This window comes from Salvelinus namaycush, chromosome 42 (assembly GCF_016432855.1).
Source record: "Salvelinus namaycush isolate Seneca chromosome 42, SaNama_1.0, whole genome shotgun sequence".
NCBI lineage: Eukaryota > Metazoa > Chordata > Actinopteri > Salmoniformes > Salmonidae > Salvelinus > Salvelinus namaycush.
This window is the reverse complement of record NC_052348.1, coordinates 13,241,327-13,266,916: the sequence shown is the minus strand read 5'-3', so window position 1 is coordinate 13,266,916 and position 25,590 is coordinate 13,241,327. Positions and strand designations below refer to the sequence as shown.

The 25,590-nt window shown below is 44.2% G+C and overlaps 1 protein-coding gene across 4 annotated transcripts in view; it reads right to left on the bottom strand.

The window, feature by feature from the left end:
* LOC120034990 (probable E3 ubiquitin-protein ligase HERC3) overlaps positions 1–25,590 on the bottom strand; it is a 39,102-nt gene that overhangs the window by 9,786 nt on the left and 3,726 nt on the right. For 2 of the 4 annotated variants that reach the window (XM_038981716.1, XM_038981718.1), the window contains exons 3-22: positions 24,468–24,627; positions 23,678–23,754; positions 23,320–23,541; positions 22,975–23,066; positions 22,540–22,670; positions 22,199–22,350; positions 21,159–21,232; positions 19,989–20,113; positions 19,680–19,739; positions 18,390–18,501; positions 15,764–15,953; positions 12,684–12,847; positions 12,242–12,355; positions 11,757–11,780; positions 11,563–11,652; positions 10,962–11,132; positions 10,292–10,435; positions 8,140–8,306; positions 4,722–4,788; positions 4,421–4,503 (exon numbers count right to left, since the gene is read on the bottom strand). In XM_038981716.1, coding sequence (XP_038837644.1) covers positions 4,421–4,503; positions 4,722–4,788; positions 8,140–8,306; positions 10,292–10,435; positions 10,962–11,132; positions 11,563–11,652; positions 11,757–11,780; positions 12,242–12,355; positions 12,684–12,847; positions 15,764–15,953; positions 18,390–18,501; positions 19,680–19,739; positions 19,989–20,113; positions 21,159–21,232; positions 22,199–22,350; positions 22,540–22,670; positions 22,975–23,066; positions 23,320–23,541; positions 23,678–23,754; positions 24,468–24,627 — 2,419 coding nt within the window. Of the gene's footprint in view, positions 1–4,420; positions 4,504–4,721; positions 4,789–8,139; positions 8,307–10,291; positions 10,436–10,961; positions 11,133–11,562; positions 11,653–11,756; positions 11,781–12,241; positions 12,356–12,683; positions 12,848–15,763; positions 15,954–18,389; positions 18,502–19,679; positions 19,740–19,988; positions 20,114–21,158; positions 21,233–22,198; positions 22,351–22,539; positions 22,671–22,974; positions 23,067–23,319; positions 23,542–23,677; positions 23,755–24,404; positions 24,628–25,590 lie in introns of those variants that run through there. The other 2 variants (XM_038981719.1, XM_038981717.1) reach the window with 2 other exon arrangements.

Genomic DNA, 25,590 nt, shown 5'->3' with positions numbered 1-25,590 from the left:
TAGAGAGAGTCAACTGTGCCCTTGCACATGGGATAGAGAGAGTCAACTGTGCCCTTGCACATGGGATAGAGAGAGTCAACTGTGCCCTTGCACATGGGATAGAGAGAGTCAACTGTGCCCTTGCACATGGGATAGAGAGAGTCAACTGTGCCCTTGCACATGGGATAGAGAGTCAACTGTGCCCTTGCACATGGGATAGAGAGTCAACTGTGCCCTTGCACATGGGATAGAGTCAACTGTACCCTTGTACATGGGATAGAGAGTCAACTGTACCCTTGTACATGGGATAGAGAGTCAACTGTGCCCTTGCACATGGGATAGAGAGTCAACTGTGCCCTTGCACATGGGATAGAGAGAGTCAACTGTGCCCTTGCACATGGGATAGAGAGAGTCAACTGTTCCCTTGCACATGGGATAGAGAGTCAACTGTTCCCTTGCACATGGGATAGAGAGTCAACTGTTCCCTTGCACATGGGATAGAGAGTCAACTGTTCCCTTGCACATGGGATAGAGAGTCAACTGTTCCCTTGCACATGGGATAGAGAGTCAACTGTTCCCTTGCACATGGGATAGAGAGTCAACTGTTCCCTTGCACATGGGATAGAGAGAGTCAACTGTGCCCTTGCACATGGGATAGAGAGAGTCAACTGTGCCCTTGCACATGGGATAGAGAGAGTCAACTGTGCCCTTGCACATGGGATAGAGAGTCAACTGTGCCCTTGCACATGGGATAGAGAGTCAACTGTGCCCTTGCACATGGGATAGAGAGTCAACTGTGCCCTTGCACATGGGATAGAGAGTCAACTGTGCCCTTGCACATGGGATAGAGAGTCAACTGTTCCCTTGCACATGGGATAGAGAGTCAACTGTTCCCTTGCACATGGGATAGAAAGAGTCAACTGTGCCCTTGCACATGGGATAGAGAGAGTCAACTGTGCCCTTGCACATGGGATAGAGAGAGTCAACTGTGCCCTTGCACATGGGATAGAGAGAGTCAACTGTGCCCTTGCACATGGGATAGAGAGAGTCAACTGTGCCCTTGCACATGGGATAGAGAGAGTCAACTGTGCCCTTGCACATGGGATAGAGAGAGTCAACTGTGCCCTTGCACATGGGATAGAGAGAGTCAACTGTTCCCTTGCACATGGGATAGAGAGTCAACTGTTCCCTTGCACATGGGATAGAGAGTCAACTGTTCCCTTGCACATGGGATAGAGAGTCAACTGTTCCCTTGCACATGGGATAGAGAGTCAACTGTTCCCTTGCACATGGGATAGAGAGTCAACTGTTCCCTTGCACATGGGATAGAGAGTCAACTGTTCCCTTGCACATGGGATAGAGAGTCAACTGTTCCCTTGCACATGGGATAGAGAGTCAACTGTTCCCTTGCACATGGGATAGAGAGTCAACTGTTCCCTTGCACATGGGATAGAGAGAGTCAACTGTTCCCTTGCACATGGGATAGAGAGAGTCAACTGTTCCCTTGCACATGGGATAGAGAGAGTCAACTGTTCCCTTGCACATGGGATAGAGAGAGTCAACTGTGCCCTTGCACATGGGATAGAGAGTCAACTGTGCCCTTGTACATGGGATAGAGAGTCAACTGTACCCTTGTACATGGGATAGAGAGTCAACTGTGCCCTTGCACATGGGATAGAGTCAACTGTACCCTTGTACATGGGATAGAGAGTCAACTGTACCCTTGTACATGGGATAGAGAGTCAACTGTGCCCTTGCACATGGGATAGAGAGTCAACTGTGCCCTTACACATGGGATAGAGAGTCAACTGTGCCCTTACACATGGGATAGAGAGTCAACTGTGCCCTTACACATGGGATAGAGAGAGTCAACTGTTCCCTTACACATGGGATAGAGAGAGTCAACTGTGCCCTTGCACATGGGATAGAGAGTCAACTGTGCCCTTGCACATGGGATAGAGAGAGTCAACTGTTCCCTTGCACATGGGATAGAGAGAGTCAACTGTTCCCTTGCACATGGGATAGAGAGAGTCAACTGTTCCCTTGCACATGGGATAGAGAGAGTCAACTGTTCCCTTGCACATGGGATAGAGAGAGTCAACTGTTCCCTTGCACATGGGATAGAGTCAACTGTGCCCTTGCACATGGGATAGAGAGAGTCAACTGTTCCCTTGCACATGGGATAGAGAGTCAACTGTGCCCTTGCACATGGGATAGAGAGAGTCAACTGTTCCCTTGTACATGGGATAGAGAGAGTCAACTGTTCCCTTGTACATGGGATAGAGAGTCAACTGTGCCCTTGTACATGGGATAGAGAGTCAACTGTGCCCTTGCACATGGGATAGAGAGTCAACTGTTCCCTTGCACATGGGATAGAGAGTCAACTGTTCCCTTGTACATGGTATAGAGAGTCAACTGTTCCCTTGCACATAGTATGTTTAACACACACACACACACATTCTGTCCCTATGTGAGGGTGTGTGAGGTTCCTGTGAGGAGGAAAAGATGATGATGGCAGTGTGTGTCAGGCCTGGAGCTCAGCACAGCATGGCCCAGGGAGGATGTGTGAACTCTGTGTAGCAACATGGTTGGCCACCCACCTGATTTCCTGACAGATACTGTAGCAGCCAGCTACAGAGACGTCAGGAAAGCTGCAGGGGAATAGGAACATTGCTCTTCGGCCTACTCGCCCTTTCTTACTAACACACACACTGACAGTCACACTCAAACAGACATACACACACACACTCCCCAGCCTCTCCCTCCAGAGATTTAACTGGCGAGCCCCACAGCCAGAAATAAAAACACTCGATCTGACAAACGCCAATGAGGAATGGGAGCAGGAAACTTGCCATAGCATCTGTGAGCTAAGCTAACCTCCACAACTCCACTCACAATAAACAAACCTCCCTCCGTGTAATGAAAAGGAAAGGTGACTCAACTCATTGTTTCACAGTTTTTCATGACTATGTGACCTGTCCAGGAAAACTCTGGGCTGCAGTTATAGTCTATAAGTAGGAAAAACTCCTGGCATTATGCTTTCACTTATTTACATTTTAGTAGACGGTCCTATCCACAGCAACAATTAGGGTTAAGTGCCTTGCTCAAGAGTACATTGACAGATTTTTCACCTAGTCACCTTTCAGTTACTGGTCCTGTGCTCTTAACCACTAGGCTATCTGCCACTTGAAAATTCTAGATATGCCTGCACTTCAAGTCATAACAGACAGCCTTCAAAATGGCCTTCGTAGTCTGACTCTGTTTTGGCAGGATGAATGGGTTAGTTTTTCGCTTGCTCTCTCTCTCTGGGTGGAGGCCCTGAGGATTTGGCCCCACGGCCAAATGGCTAGTCAAAGTGGATTTGTGGAGAGATGTGGGCTGCTGTTGTTCTGAACCCAATCCCAGCTGGGGACATCCCCATCTGTTCAACACAAGCTTCCAGCACACCCCCGTACGGTTACCTCAATGGACTCCTCCATAAGCTGCTCTAACTCTATGTCAGTGACAGAAGGGCCGCCTCAAAATACAGTGAGCACCAAAAGTATTGGGACAGCGAAACATTTTTGGTTGTTTTGGCTCTGTACTCTGCTACCCCCACAAAGAAATGGTAACCTCCCCTGTTATTGCAATGGTGAGAGGTTAGCATATCTTGATATTTGTGCGTCTAACTTTTTCACTCATCATTATTCACAATTCATTCAGGATTATCCGTAATCATGGTAGCATCCACATTAATGTAGAGAAACATATTCTATTCGTATTTACAATAAAACTGACTGCAATGACACAATATACTATTTACCATTAATTTCTATTGGGCAAAAAACTGCAAATGCATCCTACAGGTTACTAGAGTCGCAAGCTTGATATAGTGCTAGGAATATGGGGCCAAATACTTAACTTTTAGCTACTTTAATACACATAAGTGAACTTGTCCCAATACTTTTGGCCTTCTAAGCAGTTCACCCTGACCTCAACCCCCTCGAATTGGGACACCGACTGCGAGCCAGGCTTAATTGCCCAAAATCAGTGCCGACCTCACGAATGCTCGTGGCTGAATGGAAGAAAGTCCCCGCAGCAATGTTCCAACGTCTAGTGGAAAGCCTTCCCAGAAGAGTGGAGGCTGTTATAGCAGAAAAGGGGGGGACCAACTCCATATTAATGCCCATGCTATTGGAATGAGATGTTGGACGAGCAGGTGACCACAGACTTGTAGATATAATAGTGTATTTATTGTTTATTGACATGTTGTTTATTGATGTGTTTGACAGGTCGTCATTGTAAATAGGAATTTGTTCTTAAAATGTGAAACAAAACATGATCTGGGGACCGTGATGTAATAGATAGGAAGACGCTTACGGTTGCAGTGCTGTTTTAAAGTCAGTGTTGTTGTTATAATGTGTTATATAGTTATATTTGGGTATATATAAAGGGGCCCCACCTGTTGTTCTTGTCCACAGTGATGCGGTCTCCTCCAGGGATAAGCTCCTTAACCTCCGTCAGGCCATAGTACTCTCTGGTGATCTGGGATGGACACAGTGGGGGTTAGATATCATCCAGTCAGGCAACTAAATGTCATCCATTTCTACTGCAGCATCTGATTTGGCATCTGAATGTTGTGAAGATCTTTCTGTACAGTCATCTTTTCATGGGTGAGGACATGGTGTTTCAGGAGGGAGTGGGTTTATGTTTTGTGTGGGGTTCAGACATCTCCAAGAGTTGGTACAATTCACAGGACTTACAGCAAAGTTTAGACAAAATGTCTCCTCAACGTCATCTTCCTCATGGTCCAGGAGCTGTTGTAAACTCCTAGAGAGAGAACGAGAGACGTATTCACTAACACATGACCGTAGAGAATGTTCTGTCTCACTATGGTGAGAAAACAAAGAGAGGAGGGCTAGAGAGAGAGCACAAGAGAGAGCGAGAGAGAGGGAAGGCAAGACAGATAAATAGAAGCCCAATGTCATCCTCATCAAAATTCCTCCCACATAGCTGCGTCTTGAGGTAAAGACTCATCCAGCACACTTTTCACTGACACGGACAGCATCCCTCCCTGGCAGCCTCAGCCATCGCTAAAGACTTTCTCCCTAACCTAGCTGGGGATAACACACTCTCCATTTTAAGGCCTCTGCCCTCAGTAGCATTTAGTGACATCGCTAACGTCACATTTTAGCGCTTACCCTGGTGGCCAGCTGTGTTCTGTCCCCAAAGCACCTGGATTATCTGGGATAGAACAGAAGAGGGAACAACAAGTCTTCCTGTAGCGCTAGCCTGTTTGAGTGCTAACGCTAGCGGCTAATAATAGACAGTAATGGAGAATGCCGGCTATGCTAATTCTAACAGCTAATAATAGACAGTGATTGAGAATGGGTGCTACGCTAATGCTAGTAGCCAATAATAGACACTGATGAAGAATGGGGGCTATGCTATGCTAACGCTAGGAGCTAATAATAGACAATGATGGAGAATGGGGGCTATGCTATGTTAACACTGGGAGACAATAACAGACAGTGAGTGATGGAGAGTGTGGGAGGGGGACTACGCTAAGCTATGCTTGCTAGGAAGATGCTAGCCAACCCTAACACAACATAGGAAGTATGCATGGAGTAACAGAGCCAGGGATAGGGTGCCAAGGGGAAAAGAAACTCCTCGTTCTCTCCAGACCCAAAGGGCAGCCAAATGGGATGTCTCACATTCTGTTGAAGTTGGAGCGAGGATGGGAGTATGCTGCTTTGCTTTGTATGGGCTGTGTATTGGATTGGTGTTCTTATGGGTTGTGGAGTTGAGTTTTTCTGAACAAAGTACTATGAACTCCAGTAGTCTGTGGAGTAGGTATTTGATATCCAGTTACCTTTGGGCTCCCGAGTGGCGCAGCGGTCTAAGGCACTGCCTGTGCTAGAGGCAGACACCCTGGTTCGAATCCAGGCTGTATCACAACCGGCCGTGATTGGGAGTACCATAGAGCGGTGCACAATTGGCCCAGCGTCGTCCGGGTTTGGCCGGGGTAGGCCGTCATTGTAAATAAGAATTTGTTCTTAACTGACTTGCCTAGTTAAATAAAATAAAAGGTCTTATTTCAACTCAGAGTACTAGGAGTACACAGACTTAATAGAGTAAAGAAATACACCAAATGTCAAACCAACTGTCATTCATTTATCTTCCTTCTTCACCACCACTTAGATCAAAAGCCACAGCTGTGTCGACTCTCTACTGCCTCGGTCTTAAGTGTACCCAAAAGTCAAGCCAAGAAAACAACACAACCCATGACAAAACAACAAGACACTATTCATCGTCTGGGTTGTTTTGTGGCCCAACACTCCCCAGGGAGTCAACTCCTTAAAGAAGGCTGTCTTTTACTGTGGCACGCTCAAGGGCCGATGCACTGCCCTAATTGTAGTCCTCAGACTGGTAATCTAAGGATAAAAAGCTTCAGCAGTAACCTCCGGACCATCTGCAGACAATTAGACCCTAGGCCAACCGCTGGGTTACGTACAGTACAGTGATTCCAGAAAGTATTCACAGCCATAGACTCTTTCCATATTTGTGTGTTACAGCCTGAATATAAAATGGATTAAATTGAGATTTTGTGTCACTGCCCGACACACAATACCCAATAATGTCAAAGTGGATTTTTAAAAAATGTTTAAAAATGATTAAAAAATGAAAAGGTGAAATGTCTTGCAATAATAGTGTTTAACGTGATTTTTGAATGACTACCTCATCTCTGTACCCCACACATACAATTGTTTGTAAGGTCGCTCAGTTGAGCAGTGAATTTCAAACACAGATTCAACCACAAACACCAGGGAGGTTTTTTTACAAAAATTTTTACAGAAGACTTTTGAGCATGGTGAAGTTATTAATTACACTTTGGATGGTGTATTAATACACCCAATCACAACAAAGATACAGGCATCCTTCCTGACTCAGTTGCTGGAGAGGAAGGAAACGGCACAGGGATTTCACCATGAGGCCAATGGTGACTTTAAAACAGTTACAGAGTTTAATGGCTGTGATAGGAGAAAACTGAGGATGGATCAACCACATTGTAGTTACTCCACAATACTAACCTAAATGACAGAGTGAAAAGAAGGAAGCCAGTGCAGAATACATGCATCCGGTGTGCAAGTAATAGTGCAAAAAATGTGGCAAAGAAATTAACCTTATGTCCTGTATACAAAGCGTTATGTTTGGGGCAAATCTAACACAACACATCACTGAGTACCACATTTTCAAGCATGGTGGTGGCTGCATCATGTTATGGATATGCTTGTCATCGGCAAGGACTAGAAAGTTTAGGATAAAAAGAAACTGAATGGAGCTAAGCACAGGCAAAATCACAGAGGAAAACCTGGTTCAGTCTGCTTTCCAACAGACACTGGGAGACTAATTCACCTTGCAGCAGGACAATAACCTAAAACACAAGACCAAATATACACTAGAGATGCTTACCAAGATGATATAGAATGTTTCTGAGTGGCCTAGTCACAGTTTTTACTTACAGATCGGTTTGAAAGTCTATGTCAAGACTTGAAAACGGCTGTCTAGCAATGATTAACAACCAACTTGACAGAGCTTGAAGAATTTTTTTAAGAATAATTTGCAAATATTGTGCAATCCAAGTGTGCAAAGCTCTTAGACTTACCCAGAAAGACTCCCAGCTGTAATCACTGACACAGCAGTTACAGCAGAGACAAACAATCTCCTCCTGGATCAAGATCCCTGCTGCCAAAATTTGTTTTGTGCATTTGGAAAGAAAGTGTGCACTGCCAGGAAATACCATATACCCTAGTATGGTACAGGAACGGTATGAAGATCTGGATGCCGCCCAACCCGAAGCCCAACACTCAATTATTGCCTTCTGAAGAAATGTTGAGTTTACACAATGTTTTCAAATAAGGAGGGAAGGGGGCATTTAAAAAATAAACCCAGAATGAAATCTCTCCGCACCCAAGAGGAAAATACATTTATACAAACAGCATGGACAATCAATATATCTAATGGCAGTAAAAAGATTGTGTTCAACACTAAGTCATTTTTAATGAATGAAGAACACTCACTTTCCATGTAGAACTTTTAACAAGATGTGGCTAGGGGGAGTTAGCATGCAAGTCCATCCCAGCCTAGAGGCCTCGTGGCTGGGCTATGAATTCACATTACCTGCCCTCTGTGGGCGACAGCTCCTTGAGGTCCTCCAGAGTGGGTGCTACGCCCAGTAGCTTCTTGTAAAGGACCAGGGGGAAGTGGAGGTCGACCACGGTGCTGTTATAGATGGCCAGCCCACAGATGATCCCTATCAGATTGAACCAGTTGTGCTCTACAAAACACTGGGCACAAACAGAGAGAGACACAACAAGGAAGTTAGATAGAGGCAATGCTTTGTTGGGTGCATAGCAATAGTCTTAAGAGCCGTCCTCTTCTTGTTGCTCGTTCCTCGCTGATCAGAAAATACAGGAGAGGTGAAAGCAACAAGATCGAAGCCTACTGAAAGTGTTGTACAACTGTTAATCAGTATTAAGAGAGAAAAAAACAAAAGGACTTGAAACTATTAAGATGTACACCTTGTTTACGATGGAAATGTAGGCTGGCATACCACCAACGTTTTTAAATCCAAACCAAGATGTCATTTGTTTTTATTCAACCACTTATTTCAATAATGTTCACCAACTGGGAAATGTATTATTGGGCTACTCAGAATTGTTATTGATTCATTACGCATTTGTGTTTCTGATTAAAACTACATATGAATAATTACCTATTATGCCTTTCTAACAAAATATTGTTGATGAACCCTACAAACCTATTCTGAGCCTATTCCACTTCATTTTATTGTTACAGCCCCGTTTGAGTTCCTCCTTCAAATCACTACTCTCTGTCAATTGCGAGTGTCAAAGGGTTCATAGACATTCATTCATTTTCCCACGACCCAGGTTGCTATTTTGTATACGTGAGTGAACGTTCCCGATGTCGCCTTGCCTCGCATGGGTGTCCCTTTTCCTGGAAAACGCTGACCTACGCCAACTCACTCCGATAGGACGGCTCTCATTACAGAAGCGGTTCATATTTCAATACAATAATTATTTCTACCCTCAACAAACCACAACAACAAATATGACCTTTCTGGCCTAGTGGCATGTCCCTTCACACAATAGAATGTATCCAACTTACAGCACAATGGCCAGGCCACACAGCCAAGCCTGGGTCGGGGGTTAACAAAGGTCATTGAAATACAGACAAAAGGTGTTACAAGACACCGGTAAACGGCTACACACTCAGGTAACCAAGACCAACCGTGTCTATTCAGAGCATTTGGAAATATTTTGAAACGTTGTTTGTGACCTTGTTCGGCTTTGAAAACGCATAATGTTGTTTAGATTTAGAAGATAATGAAATTGACCCTTCTGACATGTTGAGGCGGTTCGCTGGCTTCCAGAACATGAGTAGAAGGGATTTGACAACTAATATGACCTTGGTGTTGCTTCATACAATAGATACGGTCTGTGTCCCAAATGGCATAGAGCACTATATAGGGAATAGGGTGCCAATTAGGATGCAATCAGACAGACTAACATTGGTTTTCTACAAAGAGCCAATTCTAAGATGTCACAATACCCCATTAACGGTTAGACATGTTTTATTGTCATTACTGTAAAAGAGAATGTGTTCTTACCTGGAGACATAAAAAAAACTATTATTCAATAGACTGCTACACTGTTCGCTTGCAACACTTCCCTTTTTTATTTTATTCCTCTAGCAACCGTTGCTAAGGTCAGTGAAGGCATTTAATACACTTCTCTTGAATCATGTACTATACTCCAATGCACTTGCAAGAAATATTTAGTACTACATCCCTTTTCAAGTACAGTGTTTAATTTATTTTGTATTTTATTTTTTGACACAGTATTATGAGTAACATCAGCACTATATTTAAGCAATAAGGCACCTCGGGGGGTTGTGGTATATGGCCAATATACCACGGCTAAGGGCTGTTCTTAGGCACGACGCAACACGGAGGTGCCTTATTGCTATTATGAACTGGTTACTAATGTAATTAGAACAGTAAAAAGACATGTTTTGTCATATGTTAGCGGTACAGTGTTGTGCAGTAGAAGCGGTCACACAGGAGGTTGGTGGCACCTTAATTGGGGAGGACGGGCTCGTGGTAATGGCTGGTGAGGGATAGGTGGAATGCTATCAAATACATTAAACACATGGTTTCCATGTGTTTGATGCCATTCCATTTGCTCCGTTCCAGCTATTATTATGAGCCATCCTCCCCTCAGCAGCCTCCACTGAGTGGTACATGACTCACTTTATCAGAGAACCAGAGCAGGTTGGACTGGGTGTACTGGGTGAACATGCCGTACACAGGGTCCATCAGCTCCTTCAACAGCAGTAGGAAGAACTCCTTGGTTACCCCCCCTGCATCCACCGCCTCCTCCCCATCAAATATCACCTAGAGGGAGGAGAGAGGGCCTTAGTTCCTGTAATTAAAGTGGCACTAACTGTTAAGTTCATGTTTTAAGTATCCCTATACTTCTGTTATTACGGGGCTATCACTCAGTCAAGAGTGCGCCTGTGCAGGGAGTCTGTTCGTTCATGGACCTAGCCTTGAGTGTAATGGCTACCTTGTAGTGTGTTCATATATTATAGTAAACTTTGTTAAACTGGAACCTTGTCGTTGTGTCATTTCGAGTTAACACTAACTGAGCCCAAATACTCTGTCAATCACTTTCTCATCTTCAAGTGATATGGCCTTAGTTCCTGTAATTCAAGTGGCACTAACAATAGTGATATGGCCTTAGTTCCTGTAATTCAAGTGGCACTAACAACAGTGTGCAGCCGTTGACAAACAATTGATGATTGGTGGTGTTATCTTATTTCTCTTTGATTACAAAGATCTCTCCTAAGAAAAATCTCTCCATGTCTATTTACGACACACTACATGACCTTTGTGACCCTGAGAGGTGCTGAACTCTGACCTTGAGGGGCTTCTTGAGGTCGACGTCAGAGTAGATGGTGAGCTCTCTCAGCGCGTCGCTCACTAAGTGGTCCCTGCGTACGTGGAGCACCAGGAAGGGGTTCCGCGCCAGGAGGGGTTCCAGTGTCAGCAGCATGAAAACGTTATGCATGTTGGCCCCGCTCACCGCCATCTTGGAAAAGGTCACAGACAGGGGAAACGATCAGAAATATGTCCCACCCCACTCTCCAGTGTAGGAGAGATGGAAATTATTATTATTATATATTTTTTTTTACATAAAGTGTTTAAAAAAAGACAAGTGCAGTTAAATGGTCTCCAAGGGACATGATTCATTCTTACATTGTCTATAAAAACGAGTTATTTTATCACGGCAAATGTCAACATAAATCAGTTTCAAACTTGAGTTAACAGTGGGAAACTTTTATATAATGGTCCCGTGTGACTGGGTTGGTAGAGCATGGCACATGCAATGCCAGGGTTGTGGGTTCGATTCCCACGAGGGACCATTACTGATGAAAATGTATGCACTCACTACTATAAGTCGCTCTTTACCAGAGCGTCTGTAAAAATGTACATATATATTTTCCAATCCTGGCTGTTACCTGCATCTGTAGCTCAGCGTCAGTTTGCAGCATGGTGGTCTTGGCTTGGGCGTTCAGTATGAACGGGTAGGCACATAAAGTCACTGAGCTCTGAATGGAAGAGAAGAGAAACGTTATCGTTTGAAGAGATTTTATCTATATGCTAAGAGAGACGTGGCATTTACACTCATTTTATTAGAAAACAGCCTGTATACCTGTACTGCTGGTGTTCTCATTTTCTGAAAAACAAAATTATAAATCATCAACTCAGTTCTGTCCAATTTACCCATGAAAACTATATTCTAGAGGATCATAACAGTTTATTCAGATTGACAGCTGGTGGCAGGGGCATGGCTGTCTAGCTATACCAGTTAACTGAGACATTGGCCAGAGCTACAAGACACAAAGGTGAAAATATGAGGGTGGGGACAACAAAGTCTCTGTGCTCTTCCTAGAAAGGGCCTACACAGTTCAACAGATTCTACTATGCAGGGAGAAAGAGGGAGTGAGAGAGAGATGGAAGAGGTATAGGGGTAGGGGCTAGGGGCCTCGTCTGTGAGAGTAGCATCCCATTGGATTAGGATGAGAATTAGATCATTGGACACACACACACACACAAAATTCCACAGGACGACATCATCACAAGAAGAGAGACACAGAGAGACGGAGAGAGAGAGACGTAGAGAGCTCCAGTACTCACAATCTCTGCTTTACTCAGAAACCACTTGAGGTAGTCTTCCTGGATGTCCACCAGGGTGGTGATGTCAGGGATATAGAAGCGGTTGTACTCCACATGCCCGGCCTTCAGGTTAACCTGGACACACACACAGCAGCACAACAGCCCTGCTCAGAACACACACACCCATAATTATGCATATTCTTAATATTTTCCCACAATTCTGTAAACTTTTTTTAAAGAATGTCGGTAATGCAAAAAACAAGGACACCTCGTGTGTTCCTAACCTTTTAAAAATGGATCCTATTCGCACAGTAGACCTATGTTTAAGGCCGGGAATCATAACACCTCTTGAAGTTTCTCCACAAGCTTTAGTATAAAACTAACTTGTGAAGTATCTAGAGAAACTTTTACGTAAAGAATGACCTAATGAAGTTTCCCCATGAGCATTAGCAGGAAACGTTACCTTATGAAGTTTCTCTAGAAGCTTTAGCGTGGCACTGGTGTAGTTTTCTAGGAAGACAGGGACGAGCAGGGCCTTTCCTCCGGTTAACAGGAACACCACGATGCTCTTATACATGTCCACCAGCCTGGAGAACACACCGCCGTCCACCAGGCACCACCAGTTATCTGCGGGGATCCAGAATATAACACACCACCAGTTATCTACGGGGATCCAGAATATAACACACCACCAGTTATCTGTGGGGATCCAGAATATAACACACCACCAGTTATCTACGGGGATCCAGAATATAACACACCACCAGTTATCTACGGGGATCCAGAATATAACACACCACCAGTTATCTACGGGGATCCAGAATATAACACACCACCAGTTATCTACGGGGATCCAGAATATAACACACCACCAGTTATCTGTGGGGATCCAGAATATAACACACCACCAGTTATCTACGGGGATCCAGAATATAACACACCACCAGTTATCTACGGGGATCCAGAATATAACACACCACCAGTTATCTACGGGGATCCAGAATATAACACACCACCAGTTATCTACGGGGATCCAGAATATAACACACCACCAGTTATCTACGGGGATCCAGAATATAACACACCACCAGTTATCTGCGGGGATCCAGAATATAACACACCACCAGTTATCTACGGGGATCCAGAATATAACACACCACCAGTTATCTACGGGGATCCAGAATATAACACACCACCAGTTATCTACGGGGATCCAGAATATAACACACCACCAGTTATCTACGGGGATCCAGAATACAACACACCACCAGTTATCTACGGGGATCCAGAATATAACACACCACCAGTTATCTACGGGGATCCAGAATACAACACACCACCAGTTATCTACGGGGATCCAGAATACAACACACCACCAGTTATCTACGGGGATCCAGAATACAACACACCACCAGTTATTTACGGGGATCCAGAATACAACACACCACCAGTTATCTACGGGGATCCAGAATATAACACACCACCAGTTATCTACGGGGATCCAGAATATAACACACCACCAGTTATCTACGGGGATCCAGAATATAACACACCACCAGTTATCTACGGGGATCCAGAATATAACACACCACCAGTTATCTACGGGGATCCAGAATATAACACACCACCAGTTATCTACGGGGATCCAGAATATAACACACCACCAGTTATCTACGGGGATCCAGAATATAACACACCACCAGTTATCTGCGGGGATCCAGAATATAACACACCACCAGTTATCTGCGGGGATCCAGAATATAACACACCACCAGTTATCTGCGGGGATCCAGAATACAACACACCACCAGTTATCTGCGGGGATCCAGAATATAACACACCACCAGTTATCTACGGGATCCGGAATATAACACACCACCAGTTATCTACGGGGATCCAGAATATAACACACCACCAGTTATCTACGGGGATCCAGAATACAACACACCACCAGTTATCTACGGGGATCCGGAATATAACACACCACCAGTTATCTACGGGGATCCAGAATATAACACACCACCAGTTATCTGCGGGGATACGGAATATAACACACCACCAGTTATCTGCGGGGATCCAGAATACAACACACCACCAGTTATCTGCGGGGATCCAGAATATAACACACCACCAGTTATCTGCGGGGATCCAGAATATAACACACCACCAGTTATCTGCGGGGATCCGGAATATAACACACCACCAGTTATCTGCGGGGATCCAGAATACAACACACCACCAGTTATCTGCGGGGATCCAGAATATAACACACCACCAGTTATCTATGGGATACAGAATATTACACACCACCAGTTATCTATGAGATCCAGAAAACAAGACAACACATCACATTCCAGCATCTTTTAAAGGGAACCTGCAATGACATTGTATATTTAAAAGTATGGCAGAAGTGCCATGTGATGCACTGTACACATGAAGTGTATACCATTATGACGGTTGAATAACTGCCATTTTCCTGGGACTGACTGTGCAGTACGGAGAAAGAGTATTTGTGGTAGACTGAGGTGTACAGGGTATACAGTATCAAACACTGTTCAGCACATTTGTGTGCATGAGGGTATTTGTCTGTGCGTCCGTGTATGTGCATATTTGTGTCAAATCAAATGTAATTGTCAAATGCTTCATAAACAGGTGTGGACTAACAGTGAAATGCCTACTTATGGCCTTTCCCAACATGCAGAGAGAAAAATAAAATAAATAATAGAAAGATTACAACACAAGGAGTAAATCTACAATGAGTAACGATAACTTGGCTATAAACACAGGGTACCAGTACCGAGTCCATGTGCAGGGATACAAGATAAGTGAGGTAGATATGTACATGTAGGTAGGGATAAAGTGACTAGGCCACAGGATAGATAATAAACAGTAACAGCAGATTATGTGATGAGTCAAAAAAGCTTGTGCAAAGGAGGGTCAATGCAGAAAGTCCAGGTAGCTATTGATTACTATTTAACTATTTAACGGTCTTATGGCTTGGGGATAGAAGCTGTTCAGGTTCCTGTTGGTACCACTTGCTGTGCGGTAGCAGAGAGAACATGCTATGACTTGGGTGGCTGGAGTCTTTGACAATTTTTAGGGCCTTCCTCTGACACCACCTGGTATAGAGGTCTTGAATGGCAGGGAGCTCGGCCCCAGTGATGTACTGGGCTGTACGCACTACCCTCTGTAGCGCCTTGCGGCTGGATGCCAAGCAGTTGCCATAGCAAGTGGTGATGCAGCCAATCAAGATGCTCTCAATGGTGCAGCTCTAAAAACTTTAAGAATCTGAGGGCCCAGAGGGGGAAGAGGTGTTGTCGTGCCCCGCCACGACTGTGTTGGTGTGTGTGGACCATGATAAATCTTTAATGATGTAGACACAGAGGAACTTGAAGCTCTCGACCTGCTCCACTACAGCCCTGTCGATGTGTGTGTGCGTGCGCACGTACGTATGGGTGTCTGTGTGCATGCAATGTACATAGTACATTAACATGTGATTGTACATGTGTGTGTGCTTGAAATGCAACTATGTTACCCCCCTACCAAGCACTTTGCTGGGGTTGGCATCCAGGCGGAGTATGGCCATGGCTAGGGGGATGGTGAGGGTGATGTAGTTCTTGGAGTCGTGCAGGGCGGGACACTCCGACAGGATCAGGTAGATCCTCATGGCCTCAACGTCAGGGGGAGAGCAGGGCAGCTGGGGGATCAGCAGGCTCTCAAAACTCTTAGTGGCCTGGCAGGACAGAGACACATGGATGAGGGAGAGAGAGACGGATACATCACTTTAAAATCATTCATCAAAATATCACCTAACAGCTGTCCATACAACCGGTTAACTGTACATCACAATGCTTGTTATTTTCATTTGCTAATGGAGATGCAACTAAATGAGTATATTATGATATGAGTTAAGTAGAGCACCTGAAGTTTTATACATTTAAACTATAACTGACCGATGGCGAAGAATTGGGAGATACTTGATATTGATTAAGAAATGCATTTTCAACTTTGCAATACTGTACCAACACGCTACAATATATATTTTTTTTTAAATGTCGGAACAAGGACAGCTTTTTTACAAAATCTAAAGGATTAGCTGGACTCGATAACAGGACAAAAACATCACAGGGAAATGTTCTGGGAGAGGCCTCCTGTGGTTGGCTGGTTGCTAATGCTGCCTGATCTTTATAGAACACAATAAATCAAGTTAGGTTGAGAAGCCCCAAAATCCCTAACATATTATTAGTGGGCTAGCTAGCTCTGAACCTCATGACCTCAGTCCAGTAGGCATTCTGCGTGAAACCATCAAAACCCAGCAGAGTATGTGTTGATCTTACTGAGATGATGTGTAGTGTGTGCTGTACCATTTCAGAAGTCAACGGGGGACATAGTTCATATGTGGCATGGGAATTCAATGCCGTGGCCTATGATACTCTCCAGCCATCAAAACAAAGTGTAGAGGGCGGTGTACCCTGAACACCCCTATTTTACTCTACTACATAGCTCAGTCCAAAGTGCCGCTGGCTAGGTCTAACAGACGCCGTACACTCCTAGAAAAAAAAAGTGCCATCTAGAACCTTAAAGGATTCTTCGGCTGTCCCCATAGGATAACCCTTTGAAGAACCCTTTTTGGTTCCTGGTATAACCCTTTTGGGTTCCAAAAAGGGTTCTACCTGGAATCCAAAAAGGGTTCTACCTGGAACCAAAAAGGGTTCTACCTGGAACCAAAAAGGGTTATCCTATGGGACAGCTGAAAAACCCTTTTGGAACCTTTTTTTCTAAGAGTGTACCGGTCAAAGGGTGTTCCAAAACCAGACAAATCAAATGTTATTGCTCACATACACATGGCTAGCAGATGTTAATGCGAGTGTAGCGAAATGCTTGTGCTTCTAGTTCCGACCGTGCAGTAATATCTAACAAGTAATCTAACAATTTCACAACATCTACCTTATACACACAAGTGTAAAGGAATTAATAAGAATATGTACATACAAATATATGGATGAGCGATGGCTGAGTGGCATAGGCAAGATGCAGTAGATGGTATAGAGTACAGTTTATACATATGAGATGAGTAATGTAGGGTATGTAAACATCGTTTAAAGTGACTAGTGATATGTTTATTGCATCTAATTTTGAATTATTAAAGTGGCTGGAGATTTGAGTCAGTATGTTGACAGACAGAAATGGCATTGTGTCCTTGGATTCAAATATTGCATTCGAGTCAAAACATAAACCATGACTCTGTATGATAGGGTTGCCATGACAATGACCCTGTAAATGGGATTTGTAAATGCCATTATTCGCTCAGTTCAAATCTACCGGCCTCAGCCATAACACATTTATGAGTAGATGGATAGAACCAAGTAGCTTAACAGTCAAAACCCGGGGCACTTCTGAATTAAATCTGGAATATTTCATGGTGAAACAGCCACGTCCGTTTGCTATATTACAACAAAGGAGTTACTGCAAACACTGTTTTTCCCCATCTAGACATCACTGCACGCTCGATAGAAGAGCACATGTACTTCTTCTTTTTTTTACCACGCAGCGCGACGCTCCTCAGCTCAACATCTTTAAAGCTGCAATATGTCACTTTTTGGGCGACCCAACCAAATGTACATATAAATGTGAGTTATAGATCTGTCATTGTAAGCAAGTTAAGAAGCCGTAGATCTATGTGCACTATTTCTATGCTTCCCGTTTTTAAGTTGAATTTTTGCGTCTTTTACTTTTGGTTTTGTACACAAGCTTCAAAAAGCTGAAATTACCAATATTTGTGGTTATGGAAAATATATTTCACAGCGGTTTAGATGGTACAATGATTACGTACACTATACTTGCTTGTTTTGTCACGTAAACTGAAATCAGGCGAACTATCTGAATTTTAGCAACCAGGGAATGGCTGAGCGATTTCTACATAGTGCACCTTTAGTGTCTAAAGTGTCTTCTCCTTATCTCCTTTCCTTCACCTGCTCCTATGTGAAAGAAGCAAAGACCTGAAACCCAGTGGGCATCGTTCATATTGCTTTCACTGTGTTTTCATATCAGTACAGATGATGGAAGGAGGAGGCCACTTTAACTATGCATACCCAGGTTTTTGAGCAAAGGGAGGGTCCCGCTTTCAGGTATTGGGATAAGACATGGTACAGGAGAGTGGAGACGTTACCTGCTCCAGTAGTCTGGCAAAGGGCGGTTTACTGAGTGTCTCAAACAGCAGGCGGACTGAGTTGAGATTGATGCCAGGGACTTTAGGGTTGGTCTTAAAATGGCTGTCATCACTGGGGGAACAAACAAAGAACAAAAGAGCCTTTAAGACCAAACCCACCAAAAAATTACCTAACAGAAGAACCCATGATAAACTACCCAGACAGGGACCATATATTAAGTCTAGTCAGAGCCTCCATGTATTTAAGCCCATTCCAAACCACATTCACTGCTTTATCTTGTGACCTCTGCCAGGGGTGTTGTGTGTATGAGAGAGAGAAACACCACAAAGCCCAGAAAACTCAAAGGCATGAAGGACAGCGACTATTTACAGACAACTTCCAGATATTGATAAAGAATAATAATAATTCAGCCATAATAAACCAGATTTGGCTTTGTGTGACTGTTTGGTAAACAGAGACTCCGACCGGAACGATAAGCACTAACAAGTAGAGAGGCGTTATGCTAGCTAGGGAACAGTGCTTCTGTACCCACCGGAATCAGGCAGCTTTGTGGCATGCTGTGTGTGTGTGTGTTTCATACTCTAAGGGTCCAAATTGAGCCACTTAGTTTTAGGAACACCGTGCAGCCGTTCTTGGGCGGCCCACATGATGCCATCACAAATGAGTGACCTCCACAAACAATAACAGATGTGAGATTGGGAACATAACATACTACCAGTAACACATTGTCAGTTTCTCTCCCTTTCGGTTGAGCTAATGGCTTAACCTGCCAGTGTTTTATATAACTGTTAAATCCAGTAGGTTTTAGGACAGGCTGCTTTAGCAGAGAGGGCAGGACATACAGTAAGGTGCTTATTGGTCTTCTCGAGTCTAGAGGACACCATTACGCTGATGGGCTCGGAACTAGGGTCGTTCCCATGAAGTGATAGGCATCTGGCGGAGAATCAGCACAAAATGGCCACCCCTCCCTCATACACGCCATCTGCGCTTTATCTCCGCACGGATCTCTAATGGAATCTCCGTGTGTCTGTACAGTGTGTCTAGATAGGAGTATTTCCCTGGAGTCTCTTCCCCTAAGGTCAGCAGTTCTGAATTGTAGGCACATGCTGGGAATGAGTGTTGATCAGACAAGGACATTAAGGACATGATTTTGTCCTCTGTGAACGCTCTGCCTTTTCCCACAAGACATAAGAGAGAGATACCGGGTGTGACTCAATACTCATGGCTTCCTTTCCTGGTCTCCTTCCAAACAGGTGAAAGAACTGGATAGACTGTCGATCAATGCTCACCTCTCATCCAGGAAGCTGGCGTTCCAACAGGCGGTGGAAGACAGCAGGAGAATGACGTCACTAAAAGCAGAGGGAGACCAAGACATAAATGCAGGAAATTATATCAATCAATTGAAACAAGATCAAACGTATACCAGTCTTCAGAGTGGTATAGAGCTTCCAGCTGCTGAAGCCAAAAAGGGTCACCACAGGATCATCGTCCTGCTAAAAGAAACATCATTCTCTGCATAGGAAACAATAAACAATTGTTCACAAAAACATATTTTCAAGACAAATCGAATCCCCAAATAACTCATATCACTGACTTACTTGGTGATAGTGGAGTCTGTGTTGTCTAGGAGTTTCATCCTCCACGTATTCAAACTGGCATCATTTATCAAAGAGATGCTTCTACTGATGTTAGTGACGCGGAAGTCTTCAGGAGCGGTGGAACTCTGTAGAGGAGAGAAGGGGGTCAGGGGGGAGTCAAGGTAACGTAGCACATCAGCTAGTCGGCTACATTTAGCAACGTTATTCTCGATAGCGCTTCCACTGTAGACATTACAAGGCTATCCAGAGACGTGTGTTTTGGGTTCATTCCCTTTCCTACTTGCAGACAAAATAAATACTCTGAGAGGTCCAAGTACATTGTAGGGAGAGTATCTATCTGTGTGTTGGTGTTATCAAGTCACATTCCTGGCAATCAACAGGAGGATATCCGTTGTAGACAGATGTAGCCTACTTGGGGTGCATCACAGTAATATCTCATTCACTACTTCCCACAAATCTAAAAGCATTGGATTGGTGGAGGAATCGGCTAGAGGGAGTTTCCACCATATTTATTATACCAGTCTTTTCTTTCGAACCAGTGAAGGGAAGTGAACAGGTGCACATTCTGGGAGGTAGGACAAATAATTGGGACACAGCCTTGGTCTTAGATCTCTCTGTCCAGAGATTCCAGCTGGTCAATAACTGGAGCAACAGCTCCACCTAATGGCAGAAAACTAGAACTGGCTCACTTAATGAAAACACATTAGTATCCTTCCTCACTACTAGGTCTATAGCATAGCTCTCTAACCATGATCCTGAAGAGCTACCGTCCTGTAGGTTTTTACTAAAACCCTAATCTAGCGCACCTGATTCTAATAATGAAATGGTTGACAAGCTGAACCAGGTTAGTTACAACTGGGGTTGGATAAACAACCTAAAGGAGGGTAGCTCTCCAGGAACAGGGCGGAGAACCCTGGTCTAAAGCATATTCTTCCCATCCCTGTAAGAGAAAATTGAATGTCTTTCAATTCCATGTCTGGGCCTGTACTCATAAAGCGAGCTGATCTAAGATCAGGGCCCCCCTGTGCATGTGATCTTATTCATTATGATCTAAAAGGCTAAACTGATCCTAGATCACTCCAATTCTGAGATGCTTTATGAATACGGTCCCTGTACTATTACATCAGTTAATGACCAAAAGCTGAGAAACGATTATGTGAAGTCCTTTACCTTTTCATCTGAGTACAATAGGAAGTTATGGTCCCCTCCACAGTTGATTTTTGTAATGGCATAATGATCTGGCCCTAGAAAGAGGAAAGGAGAGGGAAGAGTTACTGACTGTTGGTTTAAAAATCAGCTAGCTCAACAGCATTGTGGTGACTTACGGGAACAGTTTATGCTTATAGGAAATAGCTCCTGAGTGAAGTTTCCCCTTGGGAGAGATCTAGGATCAACTTCCCTTCCCCCCCAATTCTAATCTTAACTATTAGTGGGGGAAAAATGCTAATCCAAGATCAGTGTCTAGAGGCATCTTCACCCTACACAAGCATTTTCCAAACTCCAAAAGGTGCATGTTTTGGTTTTTTCTCTAGTACACAGCTGATTCAAAGAACCAAAGCTTGATGACGAGTTGATTATTTGAACCAGCTGTGTAGTGCTAGGGCAAAAACCTAAATGTGAACCCCCTGGGTTCCCCAGTTTGGGAAAAGCTGCCCTACACCGAGAAGCTCCCTAGATTTTGATTTAGTCCACTAGATGGCAGGAAAGCAATACAAGCTAAGCAATCCGCCTCAAAGACCATCAATCAGTGTGTTAAACACTGAGAATCCTGTTTCATAGACCTCGAACTCACTCACAACCTAATACAGTTCACTCTAGAAACATCCGTGTTGCTGAAATAATGTCAAACATTTTACCACATGGGGATATTTTGATACTATTTCATTCTTTGAACATTGAATTTATCCCATTCATAGACTTTTAATACGCATGGTTAATATGCGTATTATAGTGATCAAGTGATCTTTCTCCCTACAGTCATAGTTTTATATACAGTACATTATATGAGTCACTGAATAAGCTGTGGATGTATCTGAACAAGTCCTTGCACTCGTGTGCCTGTTCCTTTTAACGTCCTAGTATGCGTTCTCTTGTCTATTCTGACTTGCTCCTACAACAGGCCGGACATTTTCCTCAAGCAACAGCTCCCTGATTCTGCCTTGCCTCATTTCCCTGCATTCTCTTCTTCCCATCTGGAGTCATCCAGTTACCTGACATATGAAGAGGACTTCCTGTGAGCCTGCTTTTGACAGGAAGTGGGCTATTGATGTCACCTCGTGTCCCGGTGCCCAGCTGACCATTGGTGTTACAACCGAAAGCATACACCAGACCGGAGGAAGGCACAAACGCCAGGGTGTGGTGTCTGAAACCGAGACGGACAGGATAGAAAGAGAGTATGAGGAATCTAGGACAGAGAAGGCAAGTAGTCATACCATAACTTATCTGATGTAAACCTGTACTGTACTCTATTATACTGCTATGCTATACTAAGCTATGCTTTGTTAGGCTATGCTTTGCTAGGCTATGCTGACCAGGCTACGTTGTGCAGTACCTGCCACAGGCAATCTGGGAAACCTCGCTGCCCATCAGCTCCTGCACCTGTCTGGGTAGAGGCTCGTTGTTGGTGGAGTCATGACCCAGTTGACCACGAGAGCCGTCCCCAAACGTAAACAAACCCCCATCCTGTCAATCAAACACAGAGCGAGGCTTCAATTACAATAAAGGATGTGAGAAAGAATGCTGAAGGACAGTCTGTCATAGCTCGATACAATTCCACATGCATATTCCTCACCCTCCAAAACAAACATGAGAATTCTTCAAAGGCATGAACACGTTCATGGATTAAAGGTTTTACGAGACAGCAGGTCCTTTTTCAGTACTGTGCTTTCTCAAAACCCACCATCATCTGAAGACTATATGAGAGCTTCAGTACAAGACTATAAACACATAACAGACAGATACGCAGGAGGACAGTTGTGTTCCTCACCTTAGTGAGGGCAGCTGTATGCTCGTCTCCACAGCTGATATAAACCACTTTTTGGGATCTGAGGAACTTGATGTGGCAAGGGACAGACCGGTCTGTAGAAAGGAAATAACAGACACACACACACACACATTCCGTGTTACATTCAGAACATCACATTGCTTTATATGAAGGTCTGCTTATAAACTGCTTACAAGCCATCATTCATTTAATCACATATCGGAGAAACGATTGGGCATTTGGACCCATATAGCTATGGGTCTGTAGTCCAACAGGCTTCATCAGTCTATTGGGGTGCATTACTTCTCTCTACGTGTGTCTCATCGATGTAGAAGTTAGTTAGCCTACCCTGTTTGTCATTTAGCCCCAGCTGCCCGGCGCTGTTCTTGCCCCAGCCGAACACAGCTCCAGAGAGGGACAGGGCGAAGCTGTGGTCTCCCCCAGCGGTGATCTGAGCCAGGGGGATACCTGACAGAGACTTGAGGGGCTGGGGAGACAAGGTGCTGGGCTCTCCCTTCCCCAAACCCAGCTGACCGCTCGAGTTCTGGCCCCACGTGAACAGCTGACCGTCTGGGAGAGAAAAGAGGGGGTTAGCCTAGCATTAGCCTGGCATTAGCCTAGCATTAGCTGTTAAGCTTGTAACTTTGGTGTGTAGCGCTACAGTATCAGTGGTAGTGTGAGGTGTTGCTGTTGGCTTCATTCTCACCTTTAGAGAGTGCGATGCAGTGCTTGTTGCCACACATTATTTGAGAGATGCGATGCTCGCACAGCTTCTTGATCAACCTGAGAAATACAGGAGATGCATTGAGTTGCGAGGCCAATGCCTGAACAACTGTGCAGTATTCGGCAGATTTTAACCAACTACATGCAATGTACAGTTAGCTTTACAATCCCTGTATAATCAACATCTAGAACACCGTACGTGTTGTAGCCTTTGTAACCCTCCCCGCAAAGACATTACAGTATGAAGATAGGCAGAAACTGCTTCTCCAATAGAAATCCCCGATCACACTTGTAGGTGATGTCATGGCGACGATGGCTAGCTAAGCCCATGCACAGAAACCCGTCATCGGGTCGAACGGTCGTCTAGCGCCAAACTGTGCATGTGCAGGCCGTCAAATCAAAGGCACTTCTTCATAAAGTTGTTTTTGACGAAAATTAAAACGTCAGTTTGTCACTTTCACGAGGTTGGAGTAATAACATGTTCAACTACTTCAGATATTGGCTCGAATCTCGGTTGTGCCTTTAGATTTCGTGAAAATTAACCACCAAGAATTTCTCACTTCTCTCATTGACTTCTCAAACCCAACCTGGTCTGTTTCGTAAGCCTTCCTGGAAGTCTTGCTGTGTTGCGGCTCTGGTTATAAAAAGTCTATGCTCCTAGCATTTAGCCATCACATGTAGTTCTCACAATTCCATTGGTTTTCATGTACCTCTTCCAGTAGGCTATTCCTCAGCAAAGCTTCAATAATGTATGTTCTAGCATGCTGGGTCACCTGGGGATTGGGACGGTCTCCTCAGCGGTCCCCAGACCCAGCTGGCCCCCTCCACCGGCCCCCCAGGCAAACACCTGGCCCTGCTCATTCAGCGCCATGGAGTGGGCCTGGCCGCACGATACCACCCCTATCTTCTGGGTGTTCAGGGCCACCACCAGTTCTAGAGGGTAAGGAGGAGGGACAAAGGGGGAGGGAGGAGTGGGGAGGGTATGACAGACTTTAGCCAGGCTCTCTAGAAAGACTAGTGCCTAGAATGAATGATCCATGTCTACAAATGCACGATCTTAATTTGATCACCCGGTTGTTTCAGGAAACGTCCTGCAGAGCAGGACACGCAAACTTGTAGTCTATTCAAGGTTTAAAAAGGCTTCTAAAGTTTATAATTTCCACTTTAAAATGTCTGACTTTATTTGCCCTAACTAAAAATGTATCAACCACTACAAAAATGGCCATTAATTATAACCCACACAATAATTCACATTTCCGGTTGCTGCAGGATTATTTTCCTGCTGTGAGAAACTGGTCAAATTAAGATCTTACACCTGTACCAGTTTTAGGACTGGTGCATCTTAGACTATACTGTGGATGAGAAAAGGAAGTGTATTTCTCAATGTATCCTCTAGTCTGTTCTGCTGGTATGAGCATTCTAGAAGGGTATGCTAGGCCTTTGTCTGGAAGCCATAGAGACCAAACCCACTTCAAGTATTTAGTGTGGATACACTATCTGACCAACCATCTTCTGGAATGTCCCAGTGCTTTCTATCTAGCTCCACATTTCAGTTTCACTTAGCATGGAGGCATATTAGGAAGAACTGAAAGCAAAATAAACAGGGGTTAATGTCAGTCATTCCTTATCTGATATTTTCAATCACTCTTGGAGAAAAATACTTCTTTATTATTTTAAAAAACAATATGTTTCAGCATTAGGCCTATAGGTTTCATCAGACTGCTTTGCTTTCAAATTCAATTATTTAATTTGTGTCTTAAAAATGATGTACCTTAACATTATACATTTTACCTCAGCACTTTAGCAGCTATAATTACAGTTAAATATCGCCTGAGAATTGGAAGTCAAGAACACGTGTGTGATGACTAAATAATGCATCCCAACAAGTCTCCTCCT